The 21323-nt window shown below is 38.2% G+C and overlaps 1 protein-coding gene across 2 annotated transcripts in view; it reads left to right on the top strand.

The window, feature by feature from the left end:
* Positions 1 to 21323, top strand: part of USP37 (ubiquitin specific peptidase 37) — a 115007-nt gene that overhangs the window by 31795 nt on the left and 61889 nt on the right. For both annotated transcript variants that reach the window (XM_030324583.2, XM_030324584.2), the window contains exons 10-12: positions 6572 to 6733; positions 20325 to 20456; positions 20845 to 20968. In XM_030324583.2, the coding sequence (XP_030180443.1) occupies positions 6572 to 6733; positions 20325 to 20456; positions 20845 to 20968 (418 nt within the window). The remainder of the gene's footprint in view (positions 1 to 6571; positions 6734 to 20324; positions 20457 to 20844; positions 20969 to 21323) is intronic.

Below are 21323 nucleotides of genomic sequence, written 5' to 3'. Positions count from 1 at the left end.
TGTTTTCAACAAATGAATAAATGTGCTGAGGCCACAGGTGGTGACTGACTATGTGATCAGATTCTTGACCAGTGTATTTTCCATCATCCCTAGTGATGAACATATCAAGATCTCTCCTGAGGCGTTTTATTTATTTATTTATTTATGAAAGAGAGAGCACACACGCAAGGGAGGGGCAGAGAGAGGGAGAGAGAATCCTAAGCAGGCTCTGCGCTGTCAGCACAGAGGCAGAGCCTGACAGGGGGCTCGAATTCACTAGTGAGCAGTGAGATCATGACCTCAGGTGAAATCAAGAGTCGGACACTTAATCAGCTGAGTCACCCAGGTGCCTCCTCAGACGTTTTTAAATTGCCTTCGTTGGCTGTGTATTAAGCTACTACCAAAAGTTAGGACATTTTCTTTAAAAAAACAAGTTGCACGTTAGTATTTTTTACTGGGAAAGACTAGTCAGAAACTTAATTGCTGATCCTATACAGATTGAATTTTTTTTTTTTTTTTGAGATTTACTGAACATAAATATATTAGACAACTGGTAAGTGCTTGTCAAGAAGGCACTATCTTGGAATGTAGCCTGGAGGGGCAGTGGTAAATGTAAAAGGTAAGGGTAGTGGGTAATGGTGGTTTATAATAAATATGTTATAATGACCTATTAAGTGACATTTTGTTTTTTTTTAGTAGAATTTAATTCAAAGTGGTAAAAAATATTTTTGATTATTTGATAAAATGAGGTGAAGTAAAGAATTTGGTCCTGTATCTTTAGGTATATTCAGCCTTGGGTGGTTATTTCAGACACTTTATAACTACAGTGATAACTAAGTTATTTGAATTTAAAAGAGAGACATATTTTTGCTTATTAGAAGAATCCTAAAAGAATCCAAGTTTTTAAAAATCCTAAATTATAGTACAAGTTTCTTCTCAAGATAATAGAATGTGTATATTTACTACACATAGGAATGACTGAAGGAAAAAATATTTTTAAGGCAAAGCTGCAATTCAACGATGAGGTGAAAATTTCCAAATCATTGAGAAAAAAACTAATACTGAGTAAATAGGCTGAAGCCATAGGCACATGGAAAACACAGATTAGAGTCAAGTATTTAGGTCTGGGTCTTCAAAACCAGCATGGGATTGGGAATTGAACATAATTCCAGGCCAGAACTTGGTTTGTTATATGAAGCTACATATCTAGAACTGCTTTCTGTGCTAATAAACCAAGGCAAAACACTTTTGTAGCACTACTTGGGTTTGGAACCAAAAATGTGCTGCTTGCCTGATGCTCTCTGAGCAGAGATCAAATACACAGAAATGGGAATTTTAGTGATTGGTGTCTGTTTTAGTGTTGCCTGCACTGGGGCAAGAATTCTGAATCTCTAACATAAAGTCCCATGCAGATTAAAGGCCCACAGTGAGGCAGCTATTAAACATGTCAAGAATGTGGGATTGTGGAATGCAGCACAGAAAGAAGGTTGTAAATGTAAATCAAATGAAGAGACTTATGTTGGGCTCCATTGGTCTATCCTCCACATCTCAGTAGCATTTTGGAGAAAAAAAGACTGAGGAAAATAAAGACAAGGAATTTGCCAAAGAAGAATGGATGAAAGTGATGAAAGTCCACACATTGAAAAGCTTCAACAAATGCCAAACAACAGACACTGAAGAAAAAAAAAAATCTACATTGTAGATGAAATTTTAAAAGCTACTTGAAGGAATTACATCATTTATAAAAGGAAAGGAGATGGACATTAGTAACAATAGAAACAAAAGACACTGGAGTAATAGCATCAAAGAATTCTCTACCCAGCTAAATTATAATTCAAGAATGCAGATGGGGCAACTGGGTGGCTTGGCTGGTTAAGAGCCCAACTCTTGATTTCGCCTCAGGTCATGATGTCACAGTTTGTGAGATCGAGCTCCGTGTTGGGCTCTGCACTAACAGTGCAGAGCCTGCTTGGGATTCTCTCTACCTTTCTCTCTGCCCCTCCCCCACTTGTGCACACTCGCACTCTCAAAATAAATACAATTTAAAAACATTAAAAAAAAATGCAGACAAGTAATGCTGTTTTTAGATATACAGAGACAATTCAGCAAGAAGCAAATTGAAGGAATGAAAATAAATACCTGAGCAAAAAGTTATAAAACCATATTTAAAAATCTAAATACGTTTACAATTTATTCATTTGTATACTAAATGTATATGGTAGAAACTCCAGAAGTTACAGGGTGCAAACAGTGAAAAGTAAATCTCCCTTTCTTTTCTAATTCCTAGTTGTTTATTTTATCTTTCCAGAGGCAACTACTATTGCTAATATTCTTTCAGGGTTATTCTGTACATCTAAATACAGTTCGGTAGTTTTTATAAAATGAGACGACAATAGTATTGAAAGCAAAAAATTAATAAAATTTTAGACACTAAAGAGAAATAGAGTGGGGAAGAATATAGGGAAATTAAAACATTTTAAGTTCCTTTTGAGAACTTAAGTTATGCATAATAAGTTAAAGATGACTTCTGCTTCTGGCCAAGATGGAGTTATAGGGACCAGATTTGCCTTCTGTCATGAAACAACTGAGAACCTGGGCAAAATATATGAAACAGTATGGACATGACATTGGACATGAGGCAGTGAAAGACAGTGATCCATGAAAGTTGGGAAACAAATGAAGTTAGCTTTATGACTGCCCTACCTTGCTTCGTGGAGAAAGTTCTCAGGCTGCCACACAACGAGGGGGAACCAGTCAGAGCCCTGTGCTCTTCCTGAGTTGAGGAAATGAAGCTAGGAGTCCTGGGAGGTCAAGACATCTGGAATTCACAGAGCAGACGAGCAGAGAGGGTAGCTGCACAGAGAAAGAATTGCAGCGATCTGCAGAGGGTTCCCCTTGAGTATTCAGTTGACTGCTGATCAATTTTTCAGGTGAGGAAACTAGCCAAGGCCTAGAAAAGAATCACCCCAAGCATCTAAGGGAATAATACTTGGAGTTCACCTAAAGTTAGAGGTAGTTCCCGTTTCTGATAGCAGCAGTGTGCGTGCTAAGAAAGGCCTTGCCTCATTTGTGAGGAAAACCATCCCTGGACTAATTGCTGCTCTGTTCCCACATAACAAACCTTAAAAACAAGACCCAAAAAGATCTTACTGTTTCCAGGTAACCTAATTACATCCCAGAGCAAAATTCAAGAATGTTTATAAAAACCAAAAATATTCAGGGTCGCCTAGGTGACATTCTGATTCTTAATTTTGGGTTGGGTCATGATCTCAGGGTCGTGAGATCGAGACCCACATTGGGCTCTGCACTGGGCACAGAGCCTCCTTAAGAGTCTCTCCCTCTCTCCCTACCAAGCCCTGCTTACCCCACTCGCACATTCCCTTTCTCTCTCAAAAAATTCTCAGTGTCTGGCATCAAAGAAAACTTACTAGGCATACAAAAAAGCAGGAAAATTCAGCCTTTATGGAGGAGAAAAGTTCATAAATAGGTGATAGAATTAGCATATGGAAATTAAAAGTTATTAGTCCAAATCAGTCATGACATTAAATATAAATACAAACTGTTTTAACTGTTGTTAAAAAAGACTGGATATTAAAGGAAGAAAAATAATCTATATACTATTTAAAAGAAACAACTACAACATAAAGATGAAAAAAGGTCGAGAGCCAAAGGATGGAAACAAATACACCTTGCATTATTCAAGCTACAGTGTTTAGGAATGCATCGTAAGAGATACAACTGATGGAAAGGTAATGATAGATTTTAGGGTAGGGGCACCTTGCTGGCTCAGTCAGTAGAGCACGTGACCCTTGATCTTGGAGTTTGTGAGTTAAAGTCCCACATTGGGTGTAGAGATTACTTAAAATCCTTAAAAAAAAAAAAAAAAGTCTAGGCAGATTAAAGACCTAAATAGGAAGAAAATAAGAGTTAAGACTTTTCGGAGAAAATAATAGGAAAATATTTCTGTGACCTTAAATTATAGACTTATAAAATTAATAGCACAGTGGCCAGGCAGCCCAGCTTCACGAAGGCTCTCGGTGTGCCATGGCCCACTGCCATGATACCCAGAGGAAGGTCAGCTTCACACTGGGGGCAGCAAAGGAGGAGAAACCTGCTCCTGCAAAAGTGGAAATGAAGCCAAAGAGGGAGGAAAGGATAAGTCTTCAGACAAAAAAGTGCAGCAAAGGGAAAACAGGCTGAAGTGGCTAACCAAGAAACAAAGACTTACCTGCAGAAAATGGAGAAAATAAAAATGAGAGTCCAGCCTCTGATGAAGCAGGAGAGAAAGAAGCCAAGTCTGTATTAGTATCATTACCATGTCTTATCAGTGGTCCCTGTCTCCCTTCTTGTACAATCCAGAGGAATATTTTTATCAACTGTTTTGTAAATGTAAGTTTTTTAGTACCTCTGGAAATATTTTTAAGAAGGAGGGAATCCCATCTCATCCCATTTTTAAAGTATAAATGCTTTTTTCTAAGAGGTAAAATAATTTGCTGGTTGTTTATTTTTTGGTACAACCAGAAAATAATAGGATATTAAATTTGAGAGGCTTTGATTGTCTTGGGTGTCAGTTTAACATTCCATAGGTGGGGTAGTTTTTATATACTATAATACCAAGCATACTAAATAGCAGTTTGGAGTCAGATATGCCTTTAATAGATCTTGAACGTTTTTTTTTAATGTTTATTTTGAGAGAGAGAATGAGAGTGTGCGAATAGGGGAGGGGCAGAGAGAGAGAGAGAGCGGGAGAGAGGGAATCCTAAGCAGGCTCCAATGCTCTCAGTGCAGAGCCTGATGTGGGACTCAGTCTCACAAACCGTGAGATCATGACCTGAGCCAAAATCAAGAGTTGGTCCCTTAACCAACTGAGCCACCCAGGCACCCCTGTCTTGACCATTTTATTTATTTATTTAATTTTTTTTTTAAACATTTATTTTTGAGAGAGAGAGGGAGACAGAGTGCGAGCAGGGGAGGGGCAGGGAGACAGAGGGAAACACAGAATCTGAAGCAGGCTCCAGGCTCTGAGCTGTCAGCACAGAGCCCGACGCGGGGCTCAAACTCAGGAACCGCAAGATCATGACCTGAACTGAAGTTGGACACTTAATCGACTGAGCCATCCGGGCACTGCTTGAACATTTTAAAATTACTTTTATTCCCATGTTGTCTTTGGTAGAATTATTTCCTAAAGAAAACCACTCCTTGATCTTGGCTTTCCCTGTCAGAATTGTGTACTCTGTAACTTCTTGGTCATAGTAGTCTAGTTTTCTTAGTAACTTTGTTAATGAGCTTTTATAGGATTCAAAATTTAAGTATGTAGTGTATATGATATTGTGAGTTAATAGGACTTAATGTAACAGCATATCAACATTTGAAGATATTGGTGCTTGATATACTGTTAAGGGAAATTTGCCTCCAAATTTTAAGCTGGAAGGTCACTGGAATAACTTTTAGAAAAGAATCACAGCTACATGATTTTTTAGACTTTTGGTATATACATTAAGAATTGTATACAAATTGAAGTGTCTGTACTGATCCTCAGAACAGCCAATAAAAACTCAGTTATGAAAGAAAAAAATATGAAACTACAAAAGATTGATAAATTTGATTACGTCAAAGTTTGACACTTAGAATATATAATAAAGAATTAGAGGGGTGCCTGGGTGGCTCAGTCGGTTAAGCGGCTGACTTCGGCTCAGGTAATGTTTTCGCGGTCCGTGAGTTCGAGCCCTGCATCGGGCTCAGAGCCTGACAGCTCAGAGCCTGGAGCCTGTTTCAGATTCTGTGTCTGCCTCTCTCTGACCCTCCCCTGTTCATGCTCTGTCTCTCTCTGTCTCAAAAATAAATAAATGTTAAAAAAAATTAAAAAAAAAGAATTAGAATGTGGAATATTTAAAAAACTGCAAATCATTAAGAACCCCGTATAAAACAAAGGGTACGCAAAAGCAGTTCAGAGAAGAACAATTATAAAAATACATTCAACCTCAGTAGTAATCAGATGTGCAAAATAACGATGAGATCATGTTTCACTCGTTAATGTGATGGAGACCATGTGAAGAGATAGAAATTCACTATTAGTGAAAATAGAAATTGGTACAGCCTTTTGGGAAAACAGTGACAAGATTTCAGAAGACTAAAAATCAAAATTGAAAATACTTATTCCTAACATTTTTGCTTCTAAGCATATAAACTAAAGGAAGTTCTCCAGGAAACTGGGTAAGAATATTTGTTGTGTCATTATTTGCAGTAGTGGAAAAAGTTAACTGCCTAAATGTTTTCAAGACTGGGTACTAATATATCTATTAAGTGAATAAAAGTAAATAGTAAAGTAAAACTGTATTATAGTTTTTTTTCAAGCCATTAACTTGGATTATTTTGATTATAGGTTAAGTAGGTACAGTGTCACAGGCTTCTTCAGCTATTGACAGACTTGCTAATTTACATTTGTGGAAATTTTTCCAAGTGATCATCATTATGGATATTTCCCCAAATTTAGGATTTTTTTTTTTCAGACATTGACTGCTCTGAATCTTCTAGGGGGGAAAATAATATTCAAAATTGTTTTGCTTTCCTCATTGTCTGTTCTTTTTTATAGGACTAATGTTTCAAGCCAAACTCCCTCTGCCAAAAGAAGTTTGGGGTTTCTTCCACAGCCAGCTCCTCTTTCTGTCAAAAAGCTGAGGTGTAATCAGGATTATGCTGGCTGGAACAAACCAAGAGTGCCCCTTTCCTCTCACCAACAGCAGCAACTGCAGGGGTAAGTAAATTCCTTGTATTTTACTTTCTTTTTGTAAAGTGATTAACTAAAGTATACATTGCTTGGTGTAAAAAAGAATGAAAGGAGTCATATTAATTACAGTTTTAAAATATATACTCCCTTATTAAAGATTTATCATATCCATTAGTAATGATATATCAGGCCATTATCTGATCTCCCGTTTTTGAACTTTGAAAAAAATTCATACGTATAACATACTGATCATAAGGCAAAAAAAGTGTATTTTCTAATCACGTGCACTTCATCCTTCTCCTGAGATATTTCAGCACTAAATTTTATTTATATGCTCCCCAGCCTCTTTATGCTTAGAGTTTTATTAAACACATAAAAAGGAGATCATAGGGGCGCCTGGGTGGCTCAGTTGGTTGAGCGTCCAACTTTTGCTTTTGGCTCAGGTCATGATTATCACGGTTGTGAGATCGAGCTCTGTGTCAGGCTCTGCCTCTGTGCTGACAGCTCCCAGAGCCAGCTTGGGATTCTTTCTCCCTCTCTCTCTGCCCCTCCCCTGCTTGCACATGCACTCTCTCTCAAAATAAACTTAAAAGGAGAGAGAGATCACAACATAATAACTAATAATAATTGTAGCGCTCTTACCTAAAGTATTTGTTACATGCCAAATACTGTGTACTAAGTGTTTAAATAGATTTTTTTTCTTTAAATTCTCATAGCAGCTCTTTGAGATAGATGTATGAAATATCTGCATTTAGAGGTGCCTGGGTGGCTCAGTTGGTTAAGTATCTGACTCTTTCTTGATTTCGGCTCAGATCATAATCTCATGCATGGTTTGTGGGATCGAGCCCCTCATTGGGCTCTGCATTGACAGCACAGAGCTTGCTTAGGATTCTTCTCTCTTTCCTCCCCCCCTCCCCCCCAGGCACAGGTGGTCTCACACTCTCTGTAAATAAATAAACTTAAAAAAAATCGGTTTTTACAAATGAAGTAACTAAGGCTTAGATAAGGTAACTAACTTTCTCAAGGTGATATAGTCAGTGGTACAGCAGTAGTAAACTTCGTCAGTTGGGCTCCACTTGCATTCTTAACGCCTGTGCTCTATTACTTCTCTGTTCCTTGATTTTTTTTCACTCCATACTAATCATGGGCTTCCTCCTATATTATGACATAACCTTTAACCATGTTAGTGTACATTTAGATTTCCCTTTTTTCCCATTACCATCTAGGCTAGAATGAAGATTCTCATGCATATCTTTTTAATATTTATTGGAACTTTAGTATAAATTTTTGGAAGTGTATTTTTGTTAAGACTACAATTTTGAAGTTTTGAAATTTTTTTATTATTCTTACCAAACTGCTCTCCTCACATCTACCAGTTTGTTTTCAGTGTTGCTCAAATTATTGCTTTTGTACCCGCTTTAAGGTAATCTTTTTACTTGAATGAGTGGCATCTCCCAATTTGGCTTATCCATAGTGATTTATATGCTTCATGTCATAGCAGATAATGATATAGAATTTACAGTGAAGACATTTCACTTTCTTCTCTGTTTTCCTGTTCCTTTTCTCTGAGCTTTTTTTTCCCTGTGCTTTTTTCACCAAATTTTTGGTCTGCCTCAAATTATTATCCTGCTTTCTCCTTACTAGACAAATTCTTGTTATATTAGTCATACCTGTCCCTTCTTGTGACCATTTTTTATCCAGATCTTGTCTCTATCTTCATCATATTTGTCTCATTTTCTTATTGTCTCCTCTTATGCGGTCTTTGTTTTCTGGTCTTTGTTTCCATTTCTGGCCTCTGTCATTTGCTTCCTCCAGAGTCCTTTGAAATTCTCATGAGTTACTCACTGTTGATGCTCCAGACTTCCTGTCTACTTCTAGTGTTTCTTTAATTTTGGTATATACCTATACCCATCTCTAGGAATATAGCTTTCTTTTTTTCAGACTTGTTTCATGAATTAGACTGTAGGGTTTCAAGTAGGCTAAGTACTCAGGACTAAGGACTCCTTAAAAACAACAACAACAGCGGTGCCTGGGTGGCTCAGTCGGTTAAGTGTCTGACATCGGCTCGGGTCATGATCTCACAGTTGGTGAGTTCAAGCCCCACGTTGGGCTCTGTGCTGACAGCTCAGAGCTTGGATCCTGCTTCAGATTCTGTGTCTCCCTGTTTCTCTGCCCTTCCCCCATTCACGCTCTGTCTCTCTGTGTCTCTCAAAAATGAATAAATGTTAAAAAATTAAAAAACAACAACAAACAGTGGAAAACTGCCAGATCTAGAGGTTAAAGGAGGCCACCTAATTCCATTGTTCCTTACAAATCCTCAAAAAGATATAAAATGAATGAGTAGTGCAAAGAAAAGCACACATAACCATTAGCATTACTAGGAGAGAAAGAATACTATCACCTTCAAACTACCTTCTGGGTAGAGAAGCAAACCAAATGCCAATAGTGTTATTTTCTACTGCTTTAAGCCTGTGAGTGCTGAGTTGGGGATAGGAGGCTTTAGAGATTCCATGAAACAAAAATATATAGGCGGTAGAAGGCTTAGATGAAGCATAGGAAAAAAAAAATCACTGTTAGAGAAATTCGGATACCATCTGCTGAAATACTGAATATAAGTCTGGATCTTGGTAGTTCACAGCTCTGGTTACAGGAAAGGAACTTCAAAGTAATTGGTGTCAGAAGTAACAGTCTCAAAGAAGCATTACTTGTGGGGAAGGAATCATCCAAACCTGGAGACTTGGTTTAGAAGCCAAAGAAAAAAATGAGAGAAAAATGATGAGTTGTGCTGAAATAAAGGGCAAACAAGACATGCCAACCCTGCCTTGTCTTCTACCACCACTACCATCTTCCGTTAAAGAAACGGCTTTTTCCTAAACTAACAGAAGAAGGTATACTTAGGAACCCTGTCCGTGAAATGAACAGGAATGTAAAAAGCAGGCCACTGCCATACAAAATTATAAGGAAAAACATGATTCAAAATATTTAGACCAAAAAAAATCGTACCCCTGCAATCACCGTGAACCATGAGAAAACTGTTGTATAGCACCCAAAACTGAATTAAATGTCCTTAGACAAGTATTTGAAGGTATGAAAAAAACACCATGGATCAGGAATTCAAACCCTAAATCAAAATGGGCAAACAGGAAGAAATGGCAGTTGCTTATGCTCAGAAAAAAAGAAGAAAGACATCATATCAAAAGGCTAAATTAAAGGTCCCCAAGGGAAAATAAGTTTACATGAAAATTTAATAAGGGGCTTTGAAGGAAAACAGAAGAACCACCCAAGGGGGAGTGGAGATGAGATGGAGAAGTATGAACAATCAGAGATACATAAGTAAATAAGTAAGTAAATAATAAACAATCAGGGAGAAAGAGTTGAACTCAGAAACAGGCAAGGAAGGTCCAATTAGAGTCTAACAGTCTAGACTTTAAAGATAAGAAAACTGTTAGACTTTAGATTAAGTTTTATTAGACTTTAAAGATATGGAGAAATCCTCAGTGCTTGAGTCAAAAGGATGAAATTATTTGCAAGGGCAAGAGAAGACCGATACCAGACTTCTCAAGTCATCATTCAAAGCAAGAGAAGAAAAGAACAAAATTTTGAAGAAACTTGAAAGAAAGGATGCACAAAGATTGTGCCAATCCAAGCGGCCAAGTATGCAGGCTAGAAAAAATAAGCTTTGAAGTGGAAGAACTCCAAAAACTGTATACATATGCTCTTCATGAGGAATCTGCAGAGTGTGAGCTTCGTCCAACCAAGAGGTGACAAGGGAGACATTGACAAGAGATAGGTGATGAACTTTCATGTATTTGGTTGTAGAGCTAAGACTAAAACAATGGTGGGAACACATGGAAAGATGGTATATAAACATTACGTCTTCTGTCAAAGGAGTATGATTGCATCTGAAAGGAAATGGAAAGGGAGAGAAAAGAAAAAGTAGAATAAAATAATTGTGTCAGAGGTAATAGGTATGAGTCAAAGGTTGCCTTTTAAAATGGACAGACGAGATAGTAAAAGAAAAAGCTTAAGAAGAGTTAATGGCACTATAAAAAAGTATAAATAGGGGCACCTGAGTGGCTCAGTTGGTTACGTGTCCGACTTTGATTTCAACTCAGGTCATGATCTCATGGTTCGTGAGTTCAATCCCCACATCAGACTCCATGCTGACAGAGCCTGCTTGGGATTCTCACTCTCTCCCTCTTTTTCCCTGCCCCTACCCCACCCATGATTTCTGTCTCTCGCAAAACAAATGAATAAACTTAAAAAAATGATTACTGTAATACAAAATAATAAAGAAAATACAAAATATAAAGAAAAATAAATTAACCTGCACCTATCTTTGAAAACCTTCGTGGCTGGTGTGAGGGAGATAAGAGAGAGGAGGACTGTTGTGTAGGACAACTTTCAGTAACAGATGTTGACTGCAGTACAGTATTAATAAGCTCTTGTCATATACTGTATTTAATATAACTGGCAATAAGGCTGCAGAGGAAAGGATCTATATCCGCAGACAGCCTGACCTAGAATGAAGCAAAGCATTCCTGAGCTTACTCTTGTATGGAAAAGCAAAGGACTGTCCATAGGTGCTTTGATGTGACAAAAAATACACGAGTGCCAGTTGTGGGCACCTTCCAACATTCTGAAAAATCACTGAAATCACTGATTTCTGCCAAACACCAGGGCCTGAATCTGAGCATCTGAGCATGGGGGACGATCACCCACAATCCCGCGGTGTGTGAGAGAGAGAGAGAGAGAGAGAGAGAGCCATTAGCTCAATTGTGATCATGTGACATTCGGCATCACATACCACTCATATTGCAAGACATCGTTCATTTATTAAGTTAAAATTTATCAGAAATGTTCGCTCTTCTGGAACACTCGCAGAACAAGTTACTCATAATCCAAGGTTTTACTGTATGTGTTTGTTCAAGTAGTACACACAAAAAGTTACAAACCAGTATCATTTATGAATACTGATGCAAGAAACCTTAAGTTAAATACTGACATATTTCTATTCCAGTATCACATTAAGAAAATAATAAACTGTGACCAAACAAGTTCATACCAAGATTGCAAGATAGTTCGATATTAGGAAACCTATTATTATAATTTACTGTACTACTAGGCCAAAGAAAAAATCATATGACTTTCTTTGTTGATACCGAAAATATCTTTGACAAAACACTCATTTCTGATAAAAACACTTGAAAACATAAGAATCAGTGAATACTTCCTTAACCTGATTAAATATATACCTCACTTTTTGGGGCGCCTGGGTGGCTCAGTCGGTTGGGCGTCCAACTTCAGCTCAGGTCATGATCTCACGGCTCGTGGGTTCGAGCCCCGCGTCAGGCTCTGTGCTGACAGCTCAGAGCCTGGAGCCTGCTTTGGATTCTGTGTCTTCCTCTCTCCCTGCCCCTCCCCTGCTCATGCTCTGTCTCTCTCTGTCTCAAAAATAAATAAAAACATTAAAAATAAAATTAAAAATAAATAAATAAATATATACCTCACTTTTAAAACCAGTGTTTAGTAAGGAAAAAATCAAGGATGCCTGCTATTTATATTTCTATTTAATTTTGTATTGGAAGTACTAACCAATGCAGTTACACAAGAGAAAGGACATAGAGACATAAGCATTGGAAAAGAAAGACCTATAAACCATGGTGAAACTAACTCAAAGCCTTAGGCAGAGAGCAGGATTGGAAATTAACATACAGAACAATTTGGTATATTAATACAGATAATCAGATGGAAGATAATGGAACAGAAGGCCCCATGTACAGTAGCAACAAAAAAAGGTTTTGTGTGTGTGTGTATGTATGTGTATACATGGAAAGAAACTTAGCAAGAGTTACTTAAACTTGAATGAAGGAAACTACAAAATGCTTCAAAAAGATATAAAATAAACTTAAATACATGTGAAATATCCATGTTCTTGGGGTGGGGGACATCCTAGCATGATCAAGATATGGTTCTCCCTGAAATTATTTGTAAGTTTAATGTGATCCAAATAAAAAGACTGAAAAGCTTTTTTATGGAGCTAGGCTAGTTGATGTTTTTGTGTGCAAAGGTTCATATGGAGAGGCTCTTGGGTGGCTCAGCTGATTGAGTCTGACTCTTGATCTCCACTCGGGTCTTGATCTCAGAGTCATGAGTTCAAGCCCCACGTTGGGCTCCACACTGGGTATGAAGCCTACTTTTAAAAAAAAAGGTTGATATGGAAAAACACAGAAAGTTAGGAAAATACTGGGAAGAAATAAAGGGGGGGGGAATAGTCTTACTATATTTGTAATATTATAAAGTCCGTATGATTAAAATAGCTCAGTATTGGGGCACCTGGGTGGCTCAGTCAGTTAAGTGTCCTACATCAGCTCAGGTCCTGATCTTACAGTTTGTGAGTTTGGGCCCCGCGTCGGGTGCTTGCTGACAGCGCGGAGCCTAGAGCCTGCTTCGGATTCTGTGCCTCCTTCTTTCTCTGCCCCTCCCCTGCTCAGACTCTGTCTGTCTCTCTCTCTCTCTCTCTCTCAGAAATAAATAAACATTAAAAAAAGTGGTTTTTTAAACTAAAATAAAATAGCTTAGTACTGATACATGAATAGACAGGTCAGTGGAACAGAATAGAAAGTCCAGGGACAAGAAGTATTTTTCTTTTAATAAAGGGGGTTGACATATCTATATGGCTATTTTGAAAAATATAGTTAGATTCATCTCAACTGTACACAAGGATAAATTCAAAATTAGAGTCCTCAATTTTAAAAATGGAACTTTTTAAAAACTTTTTAATGTTTGAGAGGGCTAGGGCACAAGCTGGGGAAGGACAGAGAGAGAGGGAGACAGAGAATCTGAAGCAGGCTCTATGCTGTCAGTGCAAAGCCCAACATAGGGCTCAAACCCACTTACTGTGAGATTATGACCTGAGCCGAGTCGGATGTTCAACCGACTGAGCCACCCAGGCACCCTTAAAAATGAAACTTTAAATACTAAAAGAAACTGGGAGTGAATTTGTTTATAATTTTAGTGTAGGGAAAGGCTTGTAACTGTGACTCAAAATCAAGATTCAGTAGAAGATTGATAAATTTGTGTGCATAAAAATTACATTTGGGGCCCCTGGGTGGCTCAGTCCATTAAGCATCTGACTTCGGCTCAGGTCACCATCTGTGGTTCGTGAGTTCAAGCTCCCACATTAGGCTCTCTGTTATCAGCACGGAGCCCACTTCAGATCTTCTGTCTCCCTCTCTCTGCTCCTTCCCTGCTTATAATCTCCCTCCCTCCCTCTCTCTCTCTCCCCCTCTCTCTCACTCAAAAATAAACATTAAAAAAATTAGAATTTTCATGGCCAAAAGCATAAACTAAGAAAAATTAGGAGCAAATATTTGCAACATGTATCATAAATATTGTGCTGATGTTTCTAAAATACAAAGAATTTAAAAACTTGACAGGGGAAGAAGATCTCAATAAAGTGGTGGAGGTCCCATGTTCTGTTGCTTCACAAAGCCATTGAAAAATCAAGCAAAACTGTCAGAATCAACTTTGTCAGAACTCTGTGGAAAACAGAGGTTTACAGCAATCAAGCAAACACTAAATCAAGAAAAAGGCAATTTAAAAAATGATCGGGGTGGGGTGCCTGGGTGGCTCAGTCAGTTAAGCATCCAACTTCAGCTTAGGTCATGATCTCACGGCTTGTGACTTCAAGCCCCACGTTGGGCTCTGTGCTGGCAGCTCGGAGCCTGGAGTCTGCTTCAGATTCTCTCTCTCTCTCTCTCTCTCTCTCTCTCTCTCTGTCTCTCTCTCTCTCTCTCAAAAATAAATAAACATTAAAAAAAAATGATAGGGCGCACCTGGGCGGCTCAATCAGTTGAGCTTCTGACTTCAGCTCAGGTCATGATCTCGAGGTTAGTGATTTCAAGCCCTGCATGAGGCCCCACACTGACAGTGCAGAGCCTGCTTGGAATTCTCTCTCTCTCTGCCCCTCTTCTGCTTGTGCTCTCTCTGTCTCTCAAAGTAAATAAACTTAAAAAAATTTTTTTATTAATTAAAAATAAAAATGATAGGAAATTGGGACTTTTTAAAACTCCTGTGTGTGCTGAGGAATTTTGAAAAACATGCACATGCCCAAGACTCATGCTCAGAAAAGACCTAAGAAGACATGAAGCTTTCACTTCTGGCCAGTCTGTAAGATCAGTGCAAGCTGGCAGTGAAGGCTGAGACAGAGTTTATAAATGACCCAGATAAGCACTCAAAGTGTGCCCCAGCATAATGCCAATGTTCAAAGCCTGGGAGAAGTTTTTTCATTTTGTTGTTTCTTCTACTTCTTTTCCTTCTTCCCTCTTTCTCCTTTTTTTCTTCACTTTCTCTCCTCCAGATTTCAAGGAAATCTGTCAGAACATTAGCTGGACACAAGCCAAAGGAACAGCGACTTCAGGGACCACACATGACAAATAATCACAGACTTTACAAAAAGAGTTTAGAAAACTCACTAAACACGTAGCTACGGTAAATAACAAAAACAAATTCTGAGGAGAGATAAGAATCCAGTTTCCATAATTATTATAATATTCAAAATGTTCAGCATAAAACTTAAAAACATGCAAAGAAATAAGAAAGTATGGCCCATTGGTAGAAGAAATTAATGGAAACTATTGCTAAGGAAACATAGACATTGGACTTAATAGACAAAATTTTTAAATAAACTTTAGAGAGGGGCACCTGGGTGGCTCAGTCGGTTGAGCTACCAGCTTCGACTCAGGTCATGATCACATGGTTTTTGGGTTTTAGCCCCGCATCGTGCTCTGTGGTGACAGCTCAGAGCCTGGAGCCTTCTTAAGATTCTGTGTCTCCCTCTCTCTTTGCCCCTCCCCTGCTCACTCTCTCTCTCTCAAAAATGAGCATTAAAAATTTTTTTAAATAAATAATAAACCAAAGAGAATAAACATTATAAAATAATAGCTAAATATCATCAATACTCCAGTTTCAGTAATGGATAGGGCATATAGACAGAAAAATCACTAAGGAAAACGTGTGATTTGACCAACACTATCAACTGCCTAGATGCATGGGACATATATAGAACATTCTGCCCATCAACGACAGAATATATTTTCTTTTCAAATGCACATGAAACATTCTCTGGGACAGACCATATGTTACACCACAAAGTAAGTCTCCATTTTAAAAGTTTGAAATCATATAAAGGATCTTCTTCAACCACAATAGAATGAAGCTGGAAATCAGTTACAGATGGAAAACTGGAAATATGTGGAAATTAAACAACACACTTTTAACTAATGAAGTCAAAGAAGGAATCACAAGGGAAATTTAAAAATACTTAAAGATGAATGAAAGCCCTAGCAGCATACCAAAATTAACGGGATGCAGCAAAAGCAGTACCCAGAGGGAAATTTATAGCAGCAAACACTTACATTAAAAAAGAAACATTGGTGAGGCTGTAGAAAAATTAGAACCCATTATACTTTGCTGGTGGGAATGTAAAATAGTGCAGCTACTGTGGAAAACAGTATAGTTCTGGAGATAGATGGTGGTAATAGTTGCACCACAGCATGAGTGCACTTAAGGCATCTGAACTGTACACCTTCAAATGGTTAAATGGTGGGGTGCCTGACTGGCCCAGTCGGCAAAGCCTGCAACTCTTGATTTCTGGGTCGTGAGTTTGAGCCCTACGTTCAGCATAGAGTTTGCTTTTTAAAAACATGTATAAAATGGTTAAATGGTAAGTTTTATGTATATTTTCTCATGATATTTTAAAAAATGACCTCAAATCAATGATCTAACTTTACACCTTAAAGAACTAGCTCAAGAAGAGCAAACTAAACCCAAAGCTAGCAGGAGGAAGAGAATAATTAAGATTAGAGAAGAGATGAATAAAGAATAGAAAAACAAGAGACAGTCGTGCAAACCAAAAGTTGTTTCTTTGAGAAGATCAACAAAATCAACAAACCTTTAAACTGACGAAAATAGAAGACTCACATAACTAAAATCGGAAACACAAGTGGGTACATTACTACCAATCTTACCAAAATAAAAAGGATTTTAAGACCGTTCTATGATTACATCAATAAATTAGGTGACTAGATGAAATGGATAGATTTCTAGAAACAAAGGAGAATTGTGCAGCTATGAAAAAAAAGTGTAAAAAGTTGAAGAAGGTATATAAACTCATAGCCAAAATGAAATACTGTTTCACACCTAGTAGTGGTAAACAAGAAACCCGGGGTGGCTGGGTGGCTCAATTGGTTGAGCATCTGACTCCATTTCAGCTCAGGTCATGATCCCAGCATTGTGGGGATTGAGCCCCCAAGTCAGGCTCCCTGCTGAGGGTGGAGTCTGTTTAAGATTCTCTCCTTCTGTCCTTCTTCCCTACTCACTGTCTCTCTAAAAATGAAAAATAATAATAATAATAAATTTAAAAAAGAAACATGAAAATAACGAAGTATGTGTTGGTAAATTAAAAAAACAAGTTACTAAGTATATACCGTATAGCATTCCATCTATCTTCTGTTTTTACAAAAGAAATAAAAATATACATGTTTGCTTATATGTATACATAAAATATTTTTAAAATACATAAAATAGAATGTGTAAAATTATATTTTATTTAAATTGGAATATAATACTATATTTAAATATGTTTTAAGTTGCTGTGTCTTCAGGTTCAGTGGTATTTCCTTTAGTGTCTAATCTGCTATTAATCTCATTCAATAATATTTTCATTTACTGTGTTTTTTATCTCTAAAATTAGTTTGGGGCTTATTTATATTTTTGATTTCTTTCCTCTTATATTTATGTTTTTCTCTGCACCTGTGATCACATGAAGTATTTTTTTTTTTAAGTTTATTTAACTTGAGAAAGAGAGAAAGACAGCATGAAAGGGGAAAGACAGAGAGAGAGGGAGAGGAAGAGAATCACAGGTAGGCTCCACGCTGTCAGCACAGAGCCCGATGTGGGGCTTGAACCCACAAACCGTGAGGTCAAGACCTGAGCCAAGATCAAGGGTCAGACACTTAACCGACCAGGCCACCCAGGCACCTCTAAAGCATATTTATAATAGCGGGGCACCTGGGTGGCTCAGTTGGTTAAGCATCCAACTTCAGCTCAGGTCATGATCTCGCAGTTTGTGAGCTCGAGCCCTGCTTCAGGCTCTGCTGAGAGCTCAGAGCCTAGAATCTGCTTTGGATTCTGTGACTCCCTCTCTCTGTCCCTCCCCTGCTTGCACTCTATCTGTCTGTCTGTCTGTCTCTGTCTCTCAAAAAATTTTTAAAAATGTGAAAAAAAAGTATATTTATAATAGCTATTTTAATGTCTGCAACTTGGGTGTGATTATTCTGAGACTTTTGTTTAAGCTCTTTGGTGTTAAACCTAGAGTAGACTTTATTCTAAGGCTAATGTAATTCATTTCCTAAAGCATAGGTCTTCTGGTATTTCTGCTAATGCCCTCTGAGTTCATCTAGATCTCACTCCTCTGGTTGGAATTCAACCAATTTTGGGTCCTGCAAGAGCTCTGGAAATTATTCTGCTAATAGTTCCCCATGGGGCGCCTGGGTGGCTCAGTCGGTTGAGCGTCGACTTCAGCCCAGGTCATGATCTCGTGGTCTGTGGGTTCGAGCCCTGCGTCGGGCTCTGTGCTGCCAGCTCAGAGCCTGGAGCCTGCTTCAGATTCTGTGTCTCCCTCTCTCTCTGCCCCTCCCCTGCTCATGCTCTCTCTCTCTCTCTCTCTCTCTGTCTCTGTCTCTCTCTCTCTGTCTCTCTCTGTGTCAAAAGTAAACATTAGAAAAAAAAAATCCCCAATAATCATTCTTTTCCTTGAAGTTCTTGCCTGGTGTCACAGGGTTTCACCCTAAACATGCACAGGTTGGTATTTAGCTGAATACTCAACAGACTGTGCCTATTTCTGGAGCTTTTCCTTTGCATAGCTCCCTCCCCTCAGGTACTCTGTCCCAGAAATCTAAGCAATCTCAGCCTATCAAACTCTGGTTTGTTTCAACTCAGTTCAGCTTAATTCCTGGGCTCTGTTTGGGTACGCCTCCCTGGACTGCAGTTCACAAATTGCCTGCAGCCAGAAACCCTGCATAATGGTAGGATTCACACTGCTTCCCTTCTAATAAGAGTCACAGTCCTGCGCTGCCTGTTGTCCAATATTTTGTCCTTTTTTCCCCCCATTGTTTATGGTGGTAGGATAATTCCAGACCCTGATACTTTCTCATAGTCTGAAGTGGAAGTTCTTCAGGGTATTCAAAATTGACATCACCAGTGAATAGTACAGTAATATCATGTACCTCTGAATGTGATACCCTTGGAAGGAGACAGTATCACTATATGTCACTGTGTTTTTCCAGCCTGGGCTGAATCTCATGAAGAAATAACAAACCCAACATGAAGAACAGTCCATTAAAAAATAGTGATGGGGGGGGGGAGGATGTATTCTTCACAAATGTCAATGTCGTGAAAGAGAAAGCTGAAGTACTCTGGATTTAAAAAAAAAAAACAAAACTGAAGAGACACGAGTACTAAATGCATCATCCTATTCTGGACTGAATCTTGTGCTTAGCCCAGGGGTCAGGGGGCGGATGCTATAAACATATTGGGCCAGTTGGCAAAATTGGATTGAAGTATGTTAGATAAGAGTATATCGGCATTAAATTTTATAATGCTGGTAACTCTGCCTTGGTTATATAAGAGAATGTTCTTATGAAATACACCCTGAAGTATATAGGGCTTAAGAGTTATAGGGGCGCCTGGGTGGCGCAGTCGGTTAAGCGTCCGACTTCAGCCAGGTCACGATCTCGCGGTCTGTGAGTTCGAGCCCCGCGTCGGGCTCTGGGCTGATGGCTCAGAGCCTGGAGCCTGTTTCCGATTCTGTGTCTCCCTCTCTCTCTGCCCCTCCCCGGTTCATGCTCTGTCTCTCTCTGTCCCAAAAATAAATAAGCGTTGAAAAAAAAATTTTTTTAAAAAAAAGAGTTACGATTTATGCAACTTACTCTCACACGCGTCATAAGAAATACAGAGAGAGATGCATTAAATGGCAAAGCATATAGTGCAAAAGGTTAACAGTTGATGAATCTGGATAAAGAATATTCTTGTGCAACTTTTCTGACAGTTTGGGAATATTTTCAAATAGAAGTTTTTTTAAAAATATATGCTTTAGAATATGTTTGGCAATACCCATTAAAGCCAAATACATATATCCTGTGATCTAGCAGTTCTACTTCTGGGCATATCCTGAAGAGTAATGAGTAAGTTATATCTCAATGAAAAATTAAAATTATAAATAAGAACAGATAACTCTTCGAATAAGTCCCCAGTTCTTTTTAACATTCATTTGAAAATGTACAGTTTTACTTGTTATAATCTTATAATGCAGTGGTTCTCAGAGTATGGTCCTCAGACCAGCAGCATCAGCATCAACTGGAATCTTGTTAGAAATGCAGTTTTGCACCCTCTCTGTTTAGACCTACAGGGCTTAGCAATATGTATTTTAACAAGCCCTCTATGTGATTCTGAAGCATGCTGTAGTGGAGAACCCCTGCTTTAATGAACATATGTCAGGAACTACTATTGTCTTCAAAAGCATTATTATTATTATTATTAATTTTTTCATTTTCAGCTTCTCCAATTTGGGAAATACCTGCTATATGAATGCTATTTTACAATCTCTGTTTTCACTCCAATCCTTTGCAAATGACTTGCTTAAGCAAGGTATCCCATGGAAGAAAATTCCACTCAATGCACTTATCAGGTAATTGTTACATATTTACTAAATAAACGTTTGCCTTATTAATTATAGAATAACAGTTGCAGACACTTAAAATTTTATGTGCCTTAGACACTTAAAGCTTAAAGTTTTAGGGGCACGTGGGTTGCTGTCAGTTGAGCATCTGACTTCGACTCAGGTCATGGTCTTACAGTTCGTGGGTTTAAGCTCCCCGTGTCGGGCTCTGTGCTGACAGCTCAAAGCCTGGAGCCTGCTTTGGATTCTGTGTCTCCCTCTCTGCCCCTCCCCCACTCACGCTCTGTCTCTCAAAAATAAATGTTAAAGTTCAAAGTTTTATTGGTAATAGTCTTTCAGATATCATGCTATCCAAACTTTTGTAAAACTTCACTAAATTTGTCTCTTGTTTTAACAGACGCTTTGCACACTTGCTTGTTAAAAAAGATATCTGTAATTCAGAGACCAAAAAAGATTTACTCAAGAAGGTTAAAAATGCCATTTCAGCCACAGCAGAGAGATTCTCTGGTTATATGCAGAATGTGAGTACTCATTGTTTTTAAACACTTTAGAGATAAGGGAAATTGAAATGATTTCAGTGTGTTACCTGATTTTTATTTTAAAATCAGATTTGTGTACATGTGTTCATCACAGGTTGTGAAACCTGAGGACTTAGGGTAAGGTTTAATATGACTCTTCCATGTATTTTATTGTATTTTAATAATACAGATATCGTTTGCCATTACAGGAACTTGGGCTATTTTAGCTACAAAAGCTAACATACTTTTTCTTAAAGTAGGAGTGATTCATTTATTTATTCATGCTAGTCCCCCTGGTAGTTAAAAATATAAAATCCGTCATTTATTCTTATTCACAAAATATGTACCCCCAAATTGT

The sequence above is a fragment of the Lynx canadensis genome, chromosome C1 (assembly GCF_007474595.2).
Source record: "Lynx canadensis isolate LIC74 chromosome C1, mLynCan4.pri.v2, whole genome shotgun sequence".
NCBI lineage: Eukaryota > Metazoa > Chordata > Mammalia > Carnivora > Felidae > Lynx > Lynx canadensis.
Note: the sequence above shows the minus strand (reverse complement) of the source record. Positions and strands in the feature narration are given on the sequence as shown.